At 33.0% G+C, this 15,847-nt stretch overlaps 1 protein-coding gene across 3 annotated transcripts in view; it reads left to right on the top strand.

Moving 5' to 3' along the window:
- The first annotated feature begins 3,280 nt into the window (after positions 1-3,280).
- LOC146526868 (dipeptidase 1-like) overlaps positions 3,281-15,847 on the top strand; it is a 43,440-nt gene continuing 30,873 nt past the window's right edge. For 2 of the 3 annotated variants that reach the window (XM_085206483.1, XM_085206482.1), the window contains exon 1: positions 3,281-3,382. In XM_085206483.1, the coding sequence (XP_085062609.1) occupies positions 3,343-3,382 (40 nt within the window). In that variant the 5' untranslated portion in view covers positions 3,281-3,342. The remainder of the gene's footprint in view (positions 3,383-15,847) is intronic. The other variant, XM_085206484.1, reaches the window with a different exon arrangement.

Raw genomic sequence — 15,847 nt, 5'->3', positions numbered from 1 at the left:
GAAAGTGGATCACGCAGTATCTTAACAATAAGCTCCCGTTGCCTTCCCTACATGCGGGATTCAGCGTGCAGCTTACGATATGTAATGCAAAGTAGCTATCATAATTTTAAGAAAACTTAAGAGAAAATACATTTTAAAAGAAAATGGAGACTTTGAATTTCATAAACTACACCAATATTGGCCACTTGGCTCACAGCCAAGTTACACGGTGAGAATTTGACTTCAAAGAAAGTTGAAACTAACAGTCCATAAGATAATATAACCTTGTCTTTTATGGAAAAATATTTGAGGTAACTTTCCTCCATTTCCATGAAGAATGTCTCCATTAAGATGAAATGTTCATTATTCATACAAAATTATGTTGTTAAAAGCGTATAACACTGTTAAGTCTTAATTATATACAATTTCTAAGTAGATGTATAATTTTATAGGAAGGTACATTTTTTTTTACTTTTTCTACAATATTTTTGCTACTTAAGAACCTACGTTGTATTCCAGTACTTTTTATAGCACTCATTCATGCAATCCTTCCATTAGTGGTTTCGTTTTGTTTTCTTTTTTAAAAATATTAGAAAAAGGGCAGTATTTAATAAAAACTAACGTCTCGCCTCGGCTTTACACGGTTGTAATACGTAAACAGCGAGTACAGGTTTTTTCTTAATTCAAGAATACCTCCACTCAAGGTTCCCAGGTTCCCTTTGCCCAACCTTTCAAATAGTTATTATTTTGAGCAGGATACAGCGTGAAGCTAAAAAAGTAAATAAAGATTTTTAGATTCTTTAACATTTTAAAAAATAGTTACACAAAGTACTGTCTTTTCACGTCGTCTTTTTGAATCATAGTGAGTTACTTAGTTATGCTCGCTTTTTAAAAGGATAGATAAAGCTATAATATCTTAAATTCTTTTATAGCATAAATCTTTATTATAAAATACTTTAACAAAGTATATTTTTAAACTTTTCTGTATATAGCGGAGTTGGCAGAGAAAAAAATTGTTTTCAATATGTAAGTTATGTTTCCATTATTATTATTTATATCCCTTATAGAGTATAGGCAGAGGAAACAAAACCGCACGCCGTTCTTGTCTTGTTACTAGAGTCAAAATGAAAGTACTACATTCCAGCAGTAGAAATCGAACCCACATCCGTCGGTTTTATAGACTGTCTCAAGTAAACGTAGAATGTAATTTACAACATATTTATATGTATCTTATGTAAATTTAACGTAAAAGTTTACTATAAAAGTAAATCTCTTTGATATGATAATATACAAATATAGGCCATTGTGTACATACTTCAGTTAGCAGTATGCATAAGACTCTACCATGCTTATTTGTTTCGCGTATACTTACCTCGCCTAGATTTATTAGAAACCCATACATTTAATGAAATTTTTTTTGGCGTCACTACGTATTCCGCTTAGCAAGAAAGGCAGGCGGTGCTTAGCGTACAATCCGTCCTTTCCGCCGAATTCTAGAAGTGGCGTTAAGATCCACCACTCAATACGCCTCAAGAATTCAGCAGAGAAGGGTAGGAATCTTAAGACTAGGTTCCCATGTTCCCTCTGCCTGCAATGTTATGTGCGTGATACTGCGTGAAGCTAAAAAAATAAGATTCAAAACTATTAAAATAACGTTCACTCATAGATATCTCAAATTCACCACATCGACATACAAAATGTTACAGGTGGTTTAACTTCGAGTTATGGAAGCTTGAATACACTTGCAATAAACTCGTAGTCGCGTCGGCATATTTGATAGTTGTCGCTTATTTCCATACAAGTATACGAAGATCGTTATATTATAATTTTATTATAAGCTGAACTAAGCTTCAGGCCAGTCGTGGCGCAGGGGCACCAGCATGTGAGTGTACGAGATAGGTTGTGAGTTCGATTCCCACTCGAGGAATATTTAATATTTTCATTTATTTGTCCTGATGTCGAGGCAAAGCGCGACATTCAGCTCTGCCACTGCAAATATAAGCCTTGAGAACAAAAATTATTGATTATATTTTATTTTATTAAATAAAAAAATAGAAAATTTAAAAAAATCTAATGAAAATCCTATCCAGGCCAGTCATGGTGCAAGGACAAAAGTGCGACTGTAAGCGCGAAAGGTTGTGGTTTGATATGATGTCCAGAATTCGGCGGAAAATGACGAACGGAATTGTTTTAGTGAGAACAGAGTGTCTTAACACTAGGTTCCTTTGGCCTACCCTGCCGCGCGTAGGTTGCAGGGCAAAGCTAAAACACCCCTTTTCAATATAGAATAAATCAGCTTCACGCTGTATCCCGCACGAAGCAGGGCAGGCAGAGGGAACCAAGTCTTAAGGCACTCCACTCCCGAATTCTGGAGTCATTGCGTGTTGAGTGACAGAACTCAACGCTGTGCCTTACCTAGACACCAGAGCGAAGAAATATAAATTAAAATAAATATTTCATCACCTCGAGTGGGGATCGAACCCACAACCAGTCGGTTTTACAGTCACACTTTGCCTCTGTGCTACGACCGGCCTCTCTAATAGAAACTGATAAAACAATATAATACTAAACTAAAACATACAAACACGCTCCACTCAAAATATGCGCAGCATTTCATTGCGCAGAGACCACCAATTGTATTAGACCCTTATTCTTTATATCGCTAAGCTTTTCAGTATGAGTCGCGAAGAGCCAAAGGGAGACAGGAAGGTTTTTGAGGTTGGAAGTGCCTTACTCAGGACACGTGCCGGGCGAGTTAACCTGCGCAGAACTTGCTGAATCAATCAACGTAAACTCTACCCGGCAAACGCTCTAGTGCCCCCTGCGCATGCGCCAACGGTTAGGGATGAGAGAAACGCTTCTAAGAAACCTTCTAAGCCTCTCAAAACATAAGAATGTTCAAAACGACGTTTCAATAATTAATAAATGACGAAACGTCGCTTGTTTTTGTTTCATCCTATCAATTATATAACATTAATTTGCTGTACGAAGATATTAAATTATTAATAATGACATCGACAATTTATTTTATTTATATTATAACAATACGAAGTTATATATTATAAATATAATAATAACATATTATTAATACACTAATATTGAATTAAGTTTTATAATTATTATCACTGTATAAATATAAACAACGTACAATTATTTGCTTTTTATAAATAAATAATAGTAACAAAAAGATGTAAAGTCAGTTAAATGTTATACAAAGTTGCGATAATTTTATCGATATTTGGGTCAGATGTCAGGGTTCTTTTCGCGGGACATCACTAGCTGTTCTAGAGAGAATCCCGCCGAAAGCCACCGTTCTAGTAGGCAGTATACGCGCGCAACCGGTGTGTGCTGCACGTTAGCCTCATGTCGCTCGCGCCAGCTAACGTTCGAAAACTCGACCCAGGCAAGTACTAAACTTATTTATTATAACAATTATTTGTAAAATAATAATAAATATTTGATTATATAAGTGTTTTGTGGTTAAAAATTATTGCTATAATTTATTATTCTAATACACTTTCCCAAATGTTTGTGTCGAACGCGCGGTATTTACGTTACGAGGCGACGTGATAATATCCACAAATTGGCTAATTTTGTAATTTCGAGCTTTTGTAACGTAGATTCTGTGTTTTGTCAGTTATTGGTATGGTGTTTTTTTTATTCATTCGTTTGTGTATTTTTTTTCTCATAAACCTCAGTTGAAATAGTGAGAATATTTAAAAATATTTTACTATAAAAATAAAAATAAAAACTTAAAGTGATACAAAGCAACAAGACGTCGCCGATAGCTACATTTACATTATATAGCGGCCGGTAAAGTTTAAAAACATGTTATGATTATATATGAATTTTCCATTGAACGTAGAGTACAATAGGCTATTGTTCGTGATGTATGACCGACGTGTGTGACATTTGCAAAATACAAGTGAACCCTGAAGATATGAGTAGGTTACGTGAACGAGCAAGAGAAGATAAGCGCTGTGTTACAATAGTGTAGCAATTATTTTTTGAGAGGTGTTTTTTTTCAAGTGTGAGAGTGTCGTAATAGTAGAAAACTATAGTTTTTTCAGTTTTTTGTTTAATGATATAATTAAGTATTTCAAATAATATTGTAGATGATATCTTTTTATTAAGTATATTAAAATCTAAGAAGCGAAATTAGCTCCACTTTTGATAATAGCATCATCACGAAACTTTGCAGTTATACGTAGCTTAGGTGACAGTACAGTAATATGGTGGCATAGAGCAGGTCTGATGATGCAGCCAGGATGGTGAAACTCTTCAGAGGTTACTAGTACACTACTCGAAAATCTATAAAATTTGATGTAGAGAAACCTGATATTTTGTTTTTTTAACTATAATATAGTATTAAATCATCAAAATAATCGTGTTTTTCTAAGTGCATTAAACAGCTGCTGGTTACCAAAACACAAACAAGCAATTTTTATTTTTTGTCTATCTCTATATAAAGAACTTCTAATTTTCTGAGCAATTTTAGACTACACTACATTATCTTTGGAAGTAATAATGTTACGATACGACAGGCAAAGGCAAAACTAGTATGCTACCAAAAGTAAATAAGTGTTAAACGTTCCCAAAACGGAATTCGAACTCACACGTAATTAGTTACATATTTTTATCCGTAAAGTCGATTTACGGACGATAAATTTATAAGAAAATATTGATGAAAAATTTCACACTTTTTTGAATTGAATTATTATTATTAATGAATTTATATTATTTTATATAATACAAAGAAAGAGTTAATTAAAAATTACAATATTTTTCGCATAATTAATATTTATATGCACTTGTTAATTCAAATATTTTTTTACTTAAGTCTAATAACAATTAGAATGTGCTATTTAATTCCAACTAACAATTCCCGTACCTATAGATGCGCTACAAGCCGATCGTGCTTCTCTATCGCTTATTCCGCGCTCTCGCTTACACGCTTGGCTCAGGCGGAACGTGACATGCTTTTCGTGAGTGCCATCAGCGTTCATCGATTTATAAGACGTTTTCACATCAAAAAGTAAAAAAAAACGAATAACAGCTTATAAATAGAATTACTTTTTTTATTTTACTAGTATATATCGACTATTTTACTAGAACATTTCTATTTCAAACACAGAATTTCTAGTCGCCAAGGATGATTAACATGTTCAAATTTACTCTAAGGAACTCATGGGCTGTGTTTACCTTTACTCTCGATATGCACAATAATTTTGGCATGGAATGTCAATTTGCTGTCTATGTTTACAAGTTTCAATGGAATAGTTTAATATATTATAATCGAATATATTACAAACATCATTTTTCTCTATTCAAGGACAAAAGCGCAGTTTTCAATGTGCTTAAAATTCAAAAGGCAATATCTTAAAAATTAAGTGGAAAGGGGGGAACCTGTCTTAACACTACGTTCCCTCGGTCTACCTTATATGCTTGAAGCTAAACAAAAAAACAAAACATGTATTAGATGTAAAATATCAATGACCCACCTTTAACAGACTAGAGAAAAAAAAATATCCAATATTATAATTGGTATTCCTTCACGTGGACATCTTACTCAAAACTATTGCGTGCCAATTATACCAACATGCCATCTGTAAGTAATTCTTACATGCCCAATTTTTATGATACCTACCTATTTGTACGAGTTTTCAGTTAACTTCATATGAATAAAATTAACGAGCTCGCTTTCAGTGGCCACCAGCAAAATTATCATACAATTTTCAGTAAATATTTTAGTAATATAAAATAATATTATTTTGCTAGGTAGGCACTCGACCAACTTAAAACTCATGTTTGTAGAATCGGTTTTAATTTTTTATTTTTATCTTGTGCATTCATAAACTTTATACGTACATATATATATACTTAATTTTAATGTTTTGTCGTTATGATATTTTACACTTGTTGTGCGTTTCCAATGTTGATAGATACACTAGGAAAGGAACTTTTTTACTCGTAGTAGGAATCGAATCTACAACTGTCATGTTGAACATAATAAGAAGCCAAAGATTAAATTCCTTTTAACTTTTCTGAATCACAAATAAATTGCTCTAAATAAGTAAATTGATGTGAAGCAATCATGGCATAGTGGCCGCGTACGACTGTAAACACGATGGTTGTGTGTTCCATTTCTTTTGGGGGAAAAGAATTATTCAACATTTTCATTTTCCTCGCTCTATAGTAAGTCATATTAGTGGCGTTGAGTTCTGGAAATAAACACGGAAAATTGGGCAAAAAGTGGTAAAGGGAGTGTCTTACCACTAGGTTTCTATTTTTAACCATATTCATGAGATTACTAAAGGAAAATTGCTATATATATTACATATAAAACTACTACAATTGAGCATTAACGGTATGAAAAGAAATCAATTTAAAACTAATTGCAGATACTTGATAGGCATTGGTCCAAATATTACTTCTATACGAGTATAGCCAACTCGGTCCGATTCTAACTAAATCTATTCCATGACATGACGTTCTAAATATCTTTCAGCGCTTATGGAATATGAAATTTAACGAATGAGTGAAGATTTCAATCTGTAAATCTCACAGCAAAGTTTTAATGTCTTTTGAGGGCGGCGTTATTTTTTGGAATATTTGAAATATTTTATTATGTAAAATGGCTAAGTTTGTGCTTATAATTAATAACATAGAAGTACGTTTATGTATTTTTATGTTATTTCTAGAATTTTATTCACTTGAATATATCACTGTGGTTATCGAATTTCAGTAAAAAGAATGTCTAGTCTTAAAATATTTTCTACCCATGAACTGCAGAAGATGCAAGTATTAACACGTTCTGCTGTTCAAAGTGTACTGTATATTGAAGGGATAATAAATCACGCGTGAAGGAATTAGATTTTCAAAAAACTAAAGAAATATTAAATTATTAAATTATATATTTCAATATATGTACTTAGTACAAAAAGGAGTTACATGGTACTTAAATTAAAAGGAACAAATGCAGAGAATAACGTTTCATTGTAAAAGTATATACATAAATTCTTGCAATTTAGAACGAGATTCCGACTTATTTAAAAATATGAAAAATATTTTTAAAAGTTTTATTTTACCAAAAAAATAAAGGATGTCTTCACAATTTTATCACACAAAGTGCAAAACTTGCCTTTGCTATTTAATAAGCAATATCTTTGTGAAGTAACTTCGTGAAAGAAACGAGCTTGAAATAGAACAGAGTGCCATTACTCGATAAAAAGAACTCTAAAAGAAATTTAGAGGCAGTCGTGGCACAGCGGCACAAGGGTGTGACTGTAACGCGATGGTTGTGGGTTCGATCCACACTCACGGAAGTGGAATATTTATTTACGTTCATATTTCCATTTCTTCACTCTGGTGTCGAGGCTAAGCGCGGCGTTGAGTTCTGCCATGCAATGCCTCCAGAATTCGGCAGAAAGTGGGGAGCGGAGTGTCTTAACATTAGGGCCCCTCTGCCTACCCTGCTACGGGATACAGCGTGAAGCTGAAAGAAATTTAATTTTTCTCAAAATGATAAATATCGATAAGCTTATTAAAGCTTCGATTATAATTTCTCAATAGATTAATAAATTACTGTCAATTATTTTATTGCTTTACGCCCGCATACAAAAGCTCGGGGGGTTGTGAGCATACCGCCGTCTCACCCCGTTCACACGCTGTGCAGATATCAACCCTATGCAGATTTTACTCCATTACTATTGTTATATAAGTTCAAATGTAGATAATAACAGTGTCCTTTACATTAAAACGCGCGGCCGCGCGTAGCCAAGTTTTTTTACAAACAAAACTGGCGAGCAGCACCGTGTGTTATTTTACACGAACCATTTGAAGCCACTTTTTACCTATTCGTAACTCAAAAACTATTCCATCTAAAGCTGTCATATTTGGCTCAAATATTTAGACCCCCTACCTGTATACGTGCATAAAATTTCATAAACACAGCTCAAACAGTTATTTAGATAATGACGTCCAAAAATCGTTAATTTTTAGGGGGGTGACTGACCTATAGACCTTAATGTTAACCAAGTTCCAGATGACCTGGAATGGTGAAATTTAGCATCCGGTTAAGTAATTGGGTGTATGTAAAGGAAAAAATCCGAAACTAGTATTTTTTTAACATTTTCTTATAATTTTTCAATAAATAGATTCAATTAGGAACATTTACTTATAGTGTAGCGCCTGCCAACAAAATAAGAGCAATGCATTATTTATATATATTTGCTTTTATTTATGTCACACGTTAGTAAATATTTTATTTGTTTTGTAGACTAACTTCACTATTACTTACGTAAGCCATCTAAAACAACACGATGCTTTCAAGTATATTTTAAGATAAGATATGTCTCCATTTGTAGCTGAAAATGCCTCTAATATATGTCCTGACAAAGCCTGCCATCATGTGGACTTCAAGGGCTTCACGTAAAAATATAAAAATATAATAAATGGATTAACATCCTTCATTATTATTTATTATAATTTAAACATATGTTTTAGTACTTATTATACTAAGAGTATTTGCATAGTCGATTAACGTATTTGATATTAAATTATTATTACAATATTTAAGTACTAAGTCCTATATAAGATCCTATAAGGGTTCTGTTTTATTGCTTTCGAGGTACAGAACCCTAAAACAGAAAAAAAATACACTAAAAAATAAATATAAAAAAAATAATTATATTGATAGAAATATATATAAAATTTAAGAATAATATACTATCTGTAAGGTCAGTCGTGGCACAGGGGCACAAAGTGTGACTGTTAAACCGACTGGTAGTGAGTTCGATTCCCACTCGAGGAAATGAAATATTTATGTAAACTTATATTTCCATTTCTTCGCTCTGGTGTCGAGGCAAGGCGCGGCGGAGAGTTCCGCGACTCAACACGCAATGCCTCCAGAATTCGATGGAAAGTGGGGTTACTGAGTGTATTAACACTAGGTTCCCTCTGTCTACTCTGCTGTGTGCGGGATACAGCGTGAAGCTGATTTTATTTTTAATTTGATATATTGTCAGCCTACCAGCTATCTTAACAGAAGTAATTATAAAGTAATTATTAACACAAAAATTTAAGTAACTGTTAATAAAAAAAATAAGAGAAAAAAAGAGAAAATTAAAAATTACTTAAACAAAATAATAAAAAATAAATAAATCCGCTTTACGATGTATCCCACACATAGCGGGGTAGAGAGAGGGAACCTACTGTTAAGACACTCAGTTCCCCTCTTTCCATCGAACTCTGGAGGCATTGCGTGTTGAGTTATTCCAACAAAATAATAAAATTAGAAAAAAATATTAATTAATATATCAGATTTCTAAACGCAGCATACATTCATTACTTTCAAATCTGACAACTGTCATTTAATCAACAAAATAAAAACTATAGTCGAGATTCATAGATAAATATAATCTATTTTCATATGTAATTAAATATCGTCTTAAGAGTAATAAAACATAATATTATTGACCATAATAAAAAAGTAAATATCTAATTATATTAGATATATTTTATTGTACGAAGCCGCTCATATTTTAATGGTTTTTTTGGCCTGAGTTTCATGATTTTACTGGTTTTAGGAACACTTGTGAAAACGGCAGAGAACGGAGTCGACCTTGGGATCATATCAATTCAGATTGGTACCGTCAGCACTTAATAAACTTATTGTTTATATTTTTTCCAAGACATGTTGAACAATGAGTCGTTCAATAGAATTGCTTGTGGTTGAAACAAGAACTTACACCGAATTGTTCCAATGCCTCCCGATGGGAGCTGCCTCTTCCATGCTATTGCATATTCTTCGTTTGAGCGTATTGATATACAACAAACTAATAAATTGCGCGAGACTATAGTAGAGTACGTATGTCGTAACTGGAATGATTTAAGTATCTACACTAGCGCTCGAAACGGGAATCCTTACTCTTCTAAAGAAGACATGCTTTGCTTAACTACGTACGGAGCTACTTCCGAAATAAAGGCTGCAGTAGATTTGTACAGTACTAGCGGACGCGCGCAGCTTCGCTTGCTTATTGCTTAGGGGTGAATTCTAATAAACTTTGAAACACGTGTTCAATAAAATATTTTTAAGAGTCTCAATTTCAAATTTTATAAAAATCAGTGGCGATTTAAAGATTTTTCTAAATAAAATTTTAACCCCTTATTTATACCCCTAGGGGATGAATTAAAATAAACCACGAAACTTATGTTCAATGAAATATTTTTAAGAGTCTAAATTTCAAATTTTATAAAAATCGGTGGCGATTTAAAGATTTTTTCCATACAAACTTTCAACCCCTTATTTGCACCCTTAGGGGGTGAATTCTAGAAAACCATGAAACACATGTTCAATTAAATATTTTTAAGAGTATAAATTAAAAATTTTATAATAATCGGTGGCGTTTAAAAGATTTTTCCATACAAACTTTCAACCCCTTATTGGCACCCTTAGGGGAAGAATTCTAGAAAACCATGAAACATGTGTTCAATTAAATACTTTTAAGAGTCTGAATTTCAAATTTTATAAAAATTGGTGCCGATTAAAAAAAAAATCTATACAAACTTTCAACCCCTTATTTGCACCCTTAGAGGGAGAATTCTGGAAAACGATGAAACACGTGTTCAATTTAATACTTTTAAAAATCTAAATTTCAAATTTCATAAAAATCGGTGCCGATTAAATTTTTTTTCCATACAAACTTTGAACCCCTATTTCACCCCTTTAGGGTAAAAATTTTTCAAAATCCCTTCTTAGTGGATATCCAGATTACGAAAGTAAATATCTGTCCAAATTTCACGTTCCTACGCACAGCGGCTACGGCTGTGCGTGCGTCTTACCTCAGTCAGTGAGAACAAGTCCTTTTATATATATAGATATAGATAGAAGTGTATTATCACAATGGTGTCCTACTTGGTTTATTCGGCGAACAGAAATGTCCTATGAAGCCCTTACTCTAAACTATGTTTTAAAAAGAGCAACTCTTGAGTTTCTTGCCGTAGTAGCTTCCTATAGGAAAAGTACTTGTAATGGCCAAATTGAATAAAGAATATTTTGATTTTGATTACATTATAAACCTTTCTACTTATGATTTCTGTACAAAAAGTAATGATATCCCATCAAAAACATAAATGTAAAATGAAAGCCAAGTTCAGTAATAAAACATATGCTTACAATAGAATCTGAATAGAATAGAATTTGAATACATTTATTTATATCGATGTAAATTAATTTGAAAACTGGCCAAGACAGATATTACACATAAATAAAGTCTCCAAGTTGTAAGAAGAATGGACATTTTCAGTTGTTATAAAATATTTTATATTGTTAAAAATAAATTTCAGGACTGACCATTGAACTTGGCATACATTTACATCTCACTTCTTTTATCGCTGAAAGCATATGTTTTATTACTGAACTTGGCTTTCATTTTACATTTATGTTTTTGATGGGATATTGTTACAGATAGCAAAGTAATAATTGCATAAAGAATAATATAATATAGTGTAAAATTCGAAAAACAAGGAAGTCGTATCGCCAGTTTATACCCAAAAATATATATTTTTCAACGATTCCTCCAATCTTGTAGCATTAAATTACTACAGTTCGATGAATCTTTTAAAATTCATGTCATAATTACCGCAAATTACCAGCGATCCCGTGGGAAGCATTCGCTTTCCTGGGATAAAATGTAGCCTAGTAAATGTGTGTAAATCTGTGAATTTTAATTAACTTTGCCTTGAGTAGTAAAATAAAATAAGTACCTACTACTTTTACAATTATAATATACTAGCGGCCCGCTCGTGGTTTTACCCGCGTGAACTATGTTATTATTAATTTCTGTCTCCATGGCTACGTCCTAGTGACGTCTATGCAAAATTTGAGACTCCTAGCATTTGTAGTAACGAAGTTTCATACAAACTTTCGACCCCAAAAACAACCCCTTAGAAATCGAATATTGCAAATTCCCGTCTTAGCGAGCACCTACGTCTTATAAATAACGCCTATGCAAAATTTGAGATTTTTTTTGCACTTGTAGTTTCTGAGATTTCATGATGAGTGAGTGACCTTCCGATTTTATATATATAGATTTATAGTCTTTGCATATTATTGACTCTTACTGGTCAAAAGTGTGTTCTACTGCTGCTAGAGCGTTAAACCTCTAGCTCTGAAATTTTGCAAGAACGTTTTGGACGCCACGGTAGCCCCAGACTAGAAGTTTGGTAATAATTGTAATTGTAATTTTTGACTAAATGGTCAAAACGTGTCCCATACAGTTAAGCTGTGGAACGTTTTGAAATTCCCGCGAACAGAATAAACTTTGGCTAACCTAACAGCGCGTGCGGAGAAAACAGAAAATTTCGCAAAATTTTGCGTAACATAGTTTAGTTCCCGCCGTGCATATGACGTAACCTAGTTTAATAATAATAATAAATTATTCATATCAAAATTATAAAAAAAAAACAATGAATAACGATAATAACCGCATTAGTTATAGACTGTGCGGCATTATTAACGCTCGCCTCACAAACGTCGCTTCATAAAGTAGTATGAGTAAACTGAGTAATACTAGTTACTGAGTATTTCATCCTCATAACATATATTGCTGTAAAAACAGCAACCCTTTTTTAATCTAACAGCTTTTATCAGCAATCGGCTTTAAAAGACTGTAGCGGTTTTCATAATAGCATTTCCTTTTGACATATTTTTAAATTAATAACTATTGGAATATTTCAATGACTCTAGTGACTCACGTTTATTCCTTGTTTCAAGTTTTTCACTATTTTAATTACGGTATAAATATTGTATCAACCAAGCATCGAATCTTAAACTTTGAAGTAATAAATAGACAAAAGCTATGCTCCACTCTAGCCCTCTCATACTCATGAATAATAAACATATTGACCCATGAATTCTACGCTGAACCTGAATAAGAATAGTATTTGCTTGGTATTGGGAATAGTTTCAGATTCGATTTGCTATATCATGCATAAATAAAATATTATTACTATTTGAATATATATATATAACTTAGATATATATATTATAATGATGATATCTACATATATCCTATCCTATATCTTATAAAACAAAGTCGCTTTTCGTGTCTGTCTGAACTTTCTAACTCTTCTTCTTCTAAACCACCCAACGGATTTTTATGCGGTTTTCACCATTAGGTCGAATATTTTTTAGGGAAGGTTTATATATAGTTTATTATTTGTACATTCTTATGTAAATTAACATAAATACGATAAATGTGTCTAAAGTCCTACCCGTTGAGACACTTTCGCGCATGCGCTGCTTTAATGGTAAGTACTACATGAAAAAAATGTACTAGAGTATTGTTCCTCTTAATAAGATCTACAAAAAAGTCCGCGAGAGCATATTTTTATCTTTTAAGGATAACGTGTAGTGATCATATTTCTGTCTAAAAATAGTAATTTCAATATATTTTTTATTGTGAGGGATATTTTTCCATAATGGTATTAATCCTTATCCTTTAAAATACTTTAATAATTTTCTACGTTAAACGAAGATAAAATTTGCTTTTTACACTATTTCGAAATTGCGAATAGTTTTAGAGAAAAACGCATTTAATTGTTGACACATCACGCCGTTGACTCATCAGCTGTATGTTACTCAAGTTTCACTTATCCCTTACTCTCAGCATATGTTTTTCATTTTAATAAGTACTTTAGAAGTTGTTACAATATCAAAAAATCCTTGCTGCGAAACGGCTCGCCACTCGCCATGCGTCCGCCGCGTCGCCTGCCTCACACGCATCGGTGGTTCAGTGGTAGAATGCTCGCCTGCCACGCGGGTGGCCCGGGTTTGATTCCTGGCCGATGCATTCTCTTTAATTTTCCTCACAGGCAGCCACGTAGTGCTTGCTTTTCATCAGGGACAGAATACCCTCTTCAGCATTAACCACAAGCTCGAAAAAAAAACCCGCCTGACTTTATAGCAACGAAGATTTAGATGCGTTTGCACGTATTGAATAATTCGAGTTGAATGTATTATTTCAGCGCGATATATTTGGTTTCATATTTTTTGTAGTAGTTATTACTAATAAATTCTTCTGTTTAAAAATAGTCATTTAACTATCTAAAAATAGTCATTTAAATATATTTTAATAAGTACATGAAAAGATTAGTAGCACAGATTTATAATTACGGTACCTACTAAAAAATCCTTGCTGTGTAAAACAATTGGAAAATCTTTATTGAAACTAAAAAAATGCGGGTTGCATTAGGGTTTAATTAATTTTCACATTATCTTAAGTGCTTTGCAAACATACATTATATGAATAATCCAGTAGTAAAAGCGGGCGAAGCCGCAAGAGGGTCGCTAGTTACTATTATAAATATGAAGCCTTTGTTTGGTTAAACGCGCTAATCTCAGGAAATACTGATTCGAATTGTAAAAATTGTGCTCGATAGTCCATCACTCGAGGATAATTTTTTAGGTTTTTATTTGCTTGTAACTCTATGTTCACTGCTTTCGGAGCAACCACAAAGTAAATGATAGTGATATAACAAACGATGATACTTGACATGTATTCACGATTATCAAGTAAAAAACACTATTAGATCACTATTTTTTTTATTATTTTCTAATAATACTAGGAAAATAATCATAAATAATTTATATACCAACTAACATTTACATAAAAGTCTGAACAGATTACACGCTTTTCTGATATATTGAATTTTTTTCCTCAACAACAACTCGGTTTTCAGTAATCAGTTTTCTGTATTCACTTCTATCACACAGTGTATTTATTTATAAATAAATACAGAATAAGAATAAATTGAAATGTGCAACCTTATTAGAACTTAATATAAAAATATTTCTGTTTGTATGTTTGGATTTATATGAATTGAATTTTTAATTATTCAGTACAGTAACCTACAAAGCGCGGCGTTGAGTTCTGCCACTCAACACGCAATGCCTCCAGAATTCGGCAGAAAGTGGGGAACGGAGTGTCTTAACACTAGGTTCCCTCTGCCTACCCCGCTGTGTGCGGGATCCAGCGTGAAGCTGATTTTATTTATACCAAACCTAAAACATTTTTTTTTAAATGTGTCGTTATACGTTACTCTATTACAAACCGCCACAATCACTCCCGTTTGTCCCGGCGTAGCTTAATATCGATTTTCAATTAAAATGTGACGCATCCAGTTCCAGATGAGGCCGGGGACGCGGGTTCATCATAAATATTAGAAATAATCTAATTTAATAGAAGTAGGTGTTAATGTATTTAAAAATGCAACTATACATATTAAGAAATAATAATTAGCATTCGTTGTGATAGAGTTTCTGAGACTGTATGACTGAATTATTTTCATGCCGTCACTCTGGTAACGAACTAAAGAGCGGCGTTTAGTTCTGCAACTAAATACGTAATGTCCGACTAATAGGTGGAGTAGGCAACAGATTTCATATGTGTCTCACATTGTTAGAACATTCGTGTACGCTTATATGTCAAAATCGAAAACAACGAGAGTGAGTCATATCTCAGGAACAGGTTCAATAATCCTTTATCTTGACCACTTAGGAGGTGTCATGGTCGTCCATAACTCTTACTTATTTTTATCTGATCACGAAGGCGCAGCCGCTAGCAGCTTCTAGTACATAATTCTGTAGTTAAACTGACCAAATACTACTAGTATAATTATTAATTTAATGTAAAAACGGAGAAAGAGAGGTCAGTCGTAGTGCAGAGGCACAATTAGACTGTAAACATTACCGGTTGTGGGTTCGATCCCACTCGAGGAAATGAAATATTTATTTAAATTTATGTTTTCATTTCTTCGTTCTAGTGTCAAAGCAAACTCAAGAAGCAATGCCTCCAGAATTCGGCGA

This window comes from Heliconius melpomene, chromosome 21 (assembly GCF_056956725.1).
Source record: "Heliconius melpomene rosina isolate 202511_hmr_F chromosome 21, ASM5695672v1, whole genome shotgun sequence".
Taxonomy (NCBI): Eukaryota; Metazoa; Arthropoda; class Insecta; order Lepidoptera; family Nymphalidae; genus Heliconius; species Heliconius melpomene.
Note: the sequence above shows the minus strand (reverse complement) of the source record. Positions and strands in the feature narration are given on the sequence as shown.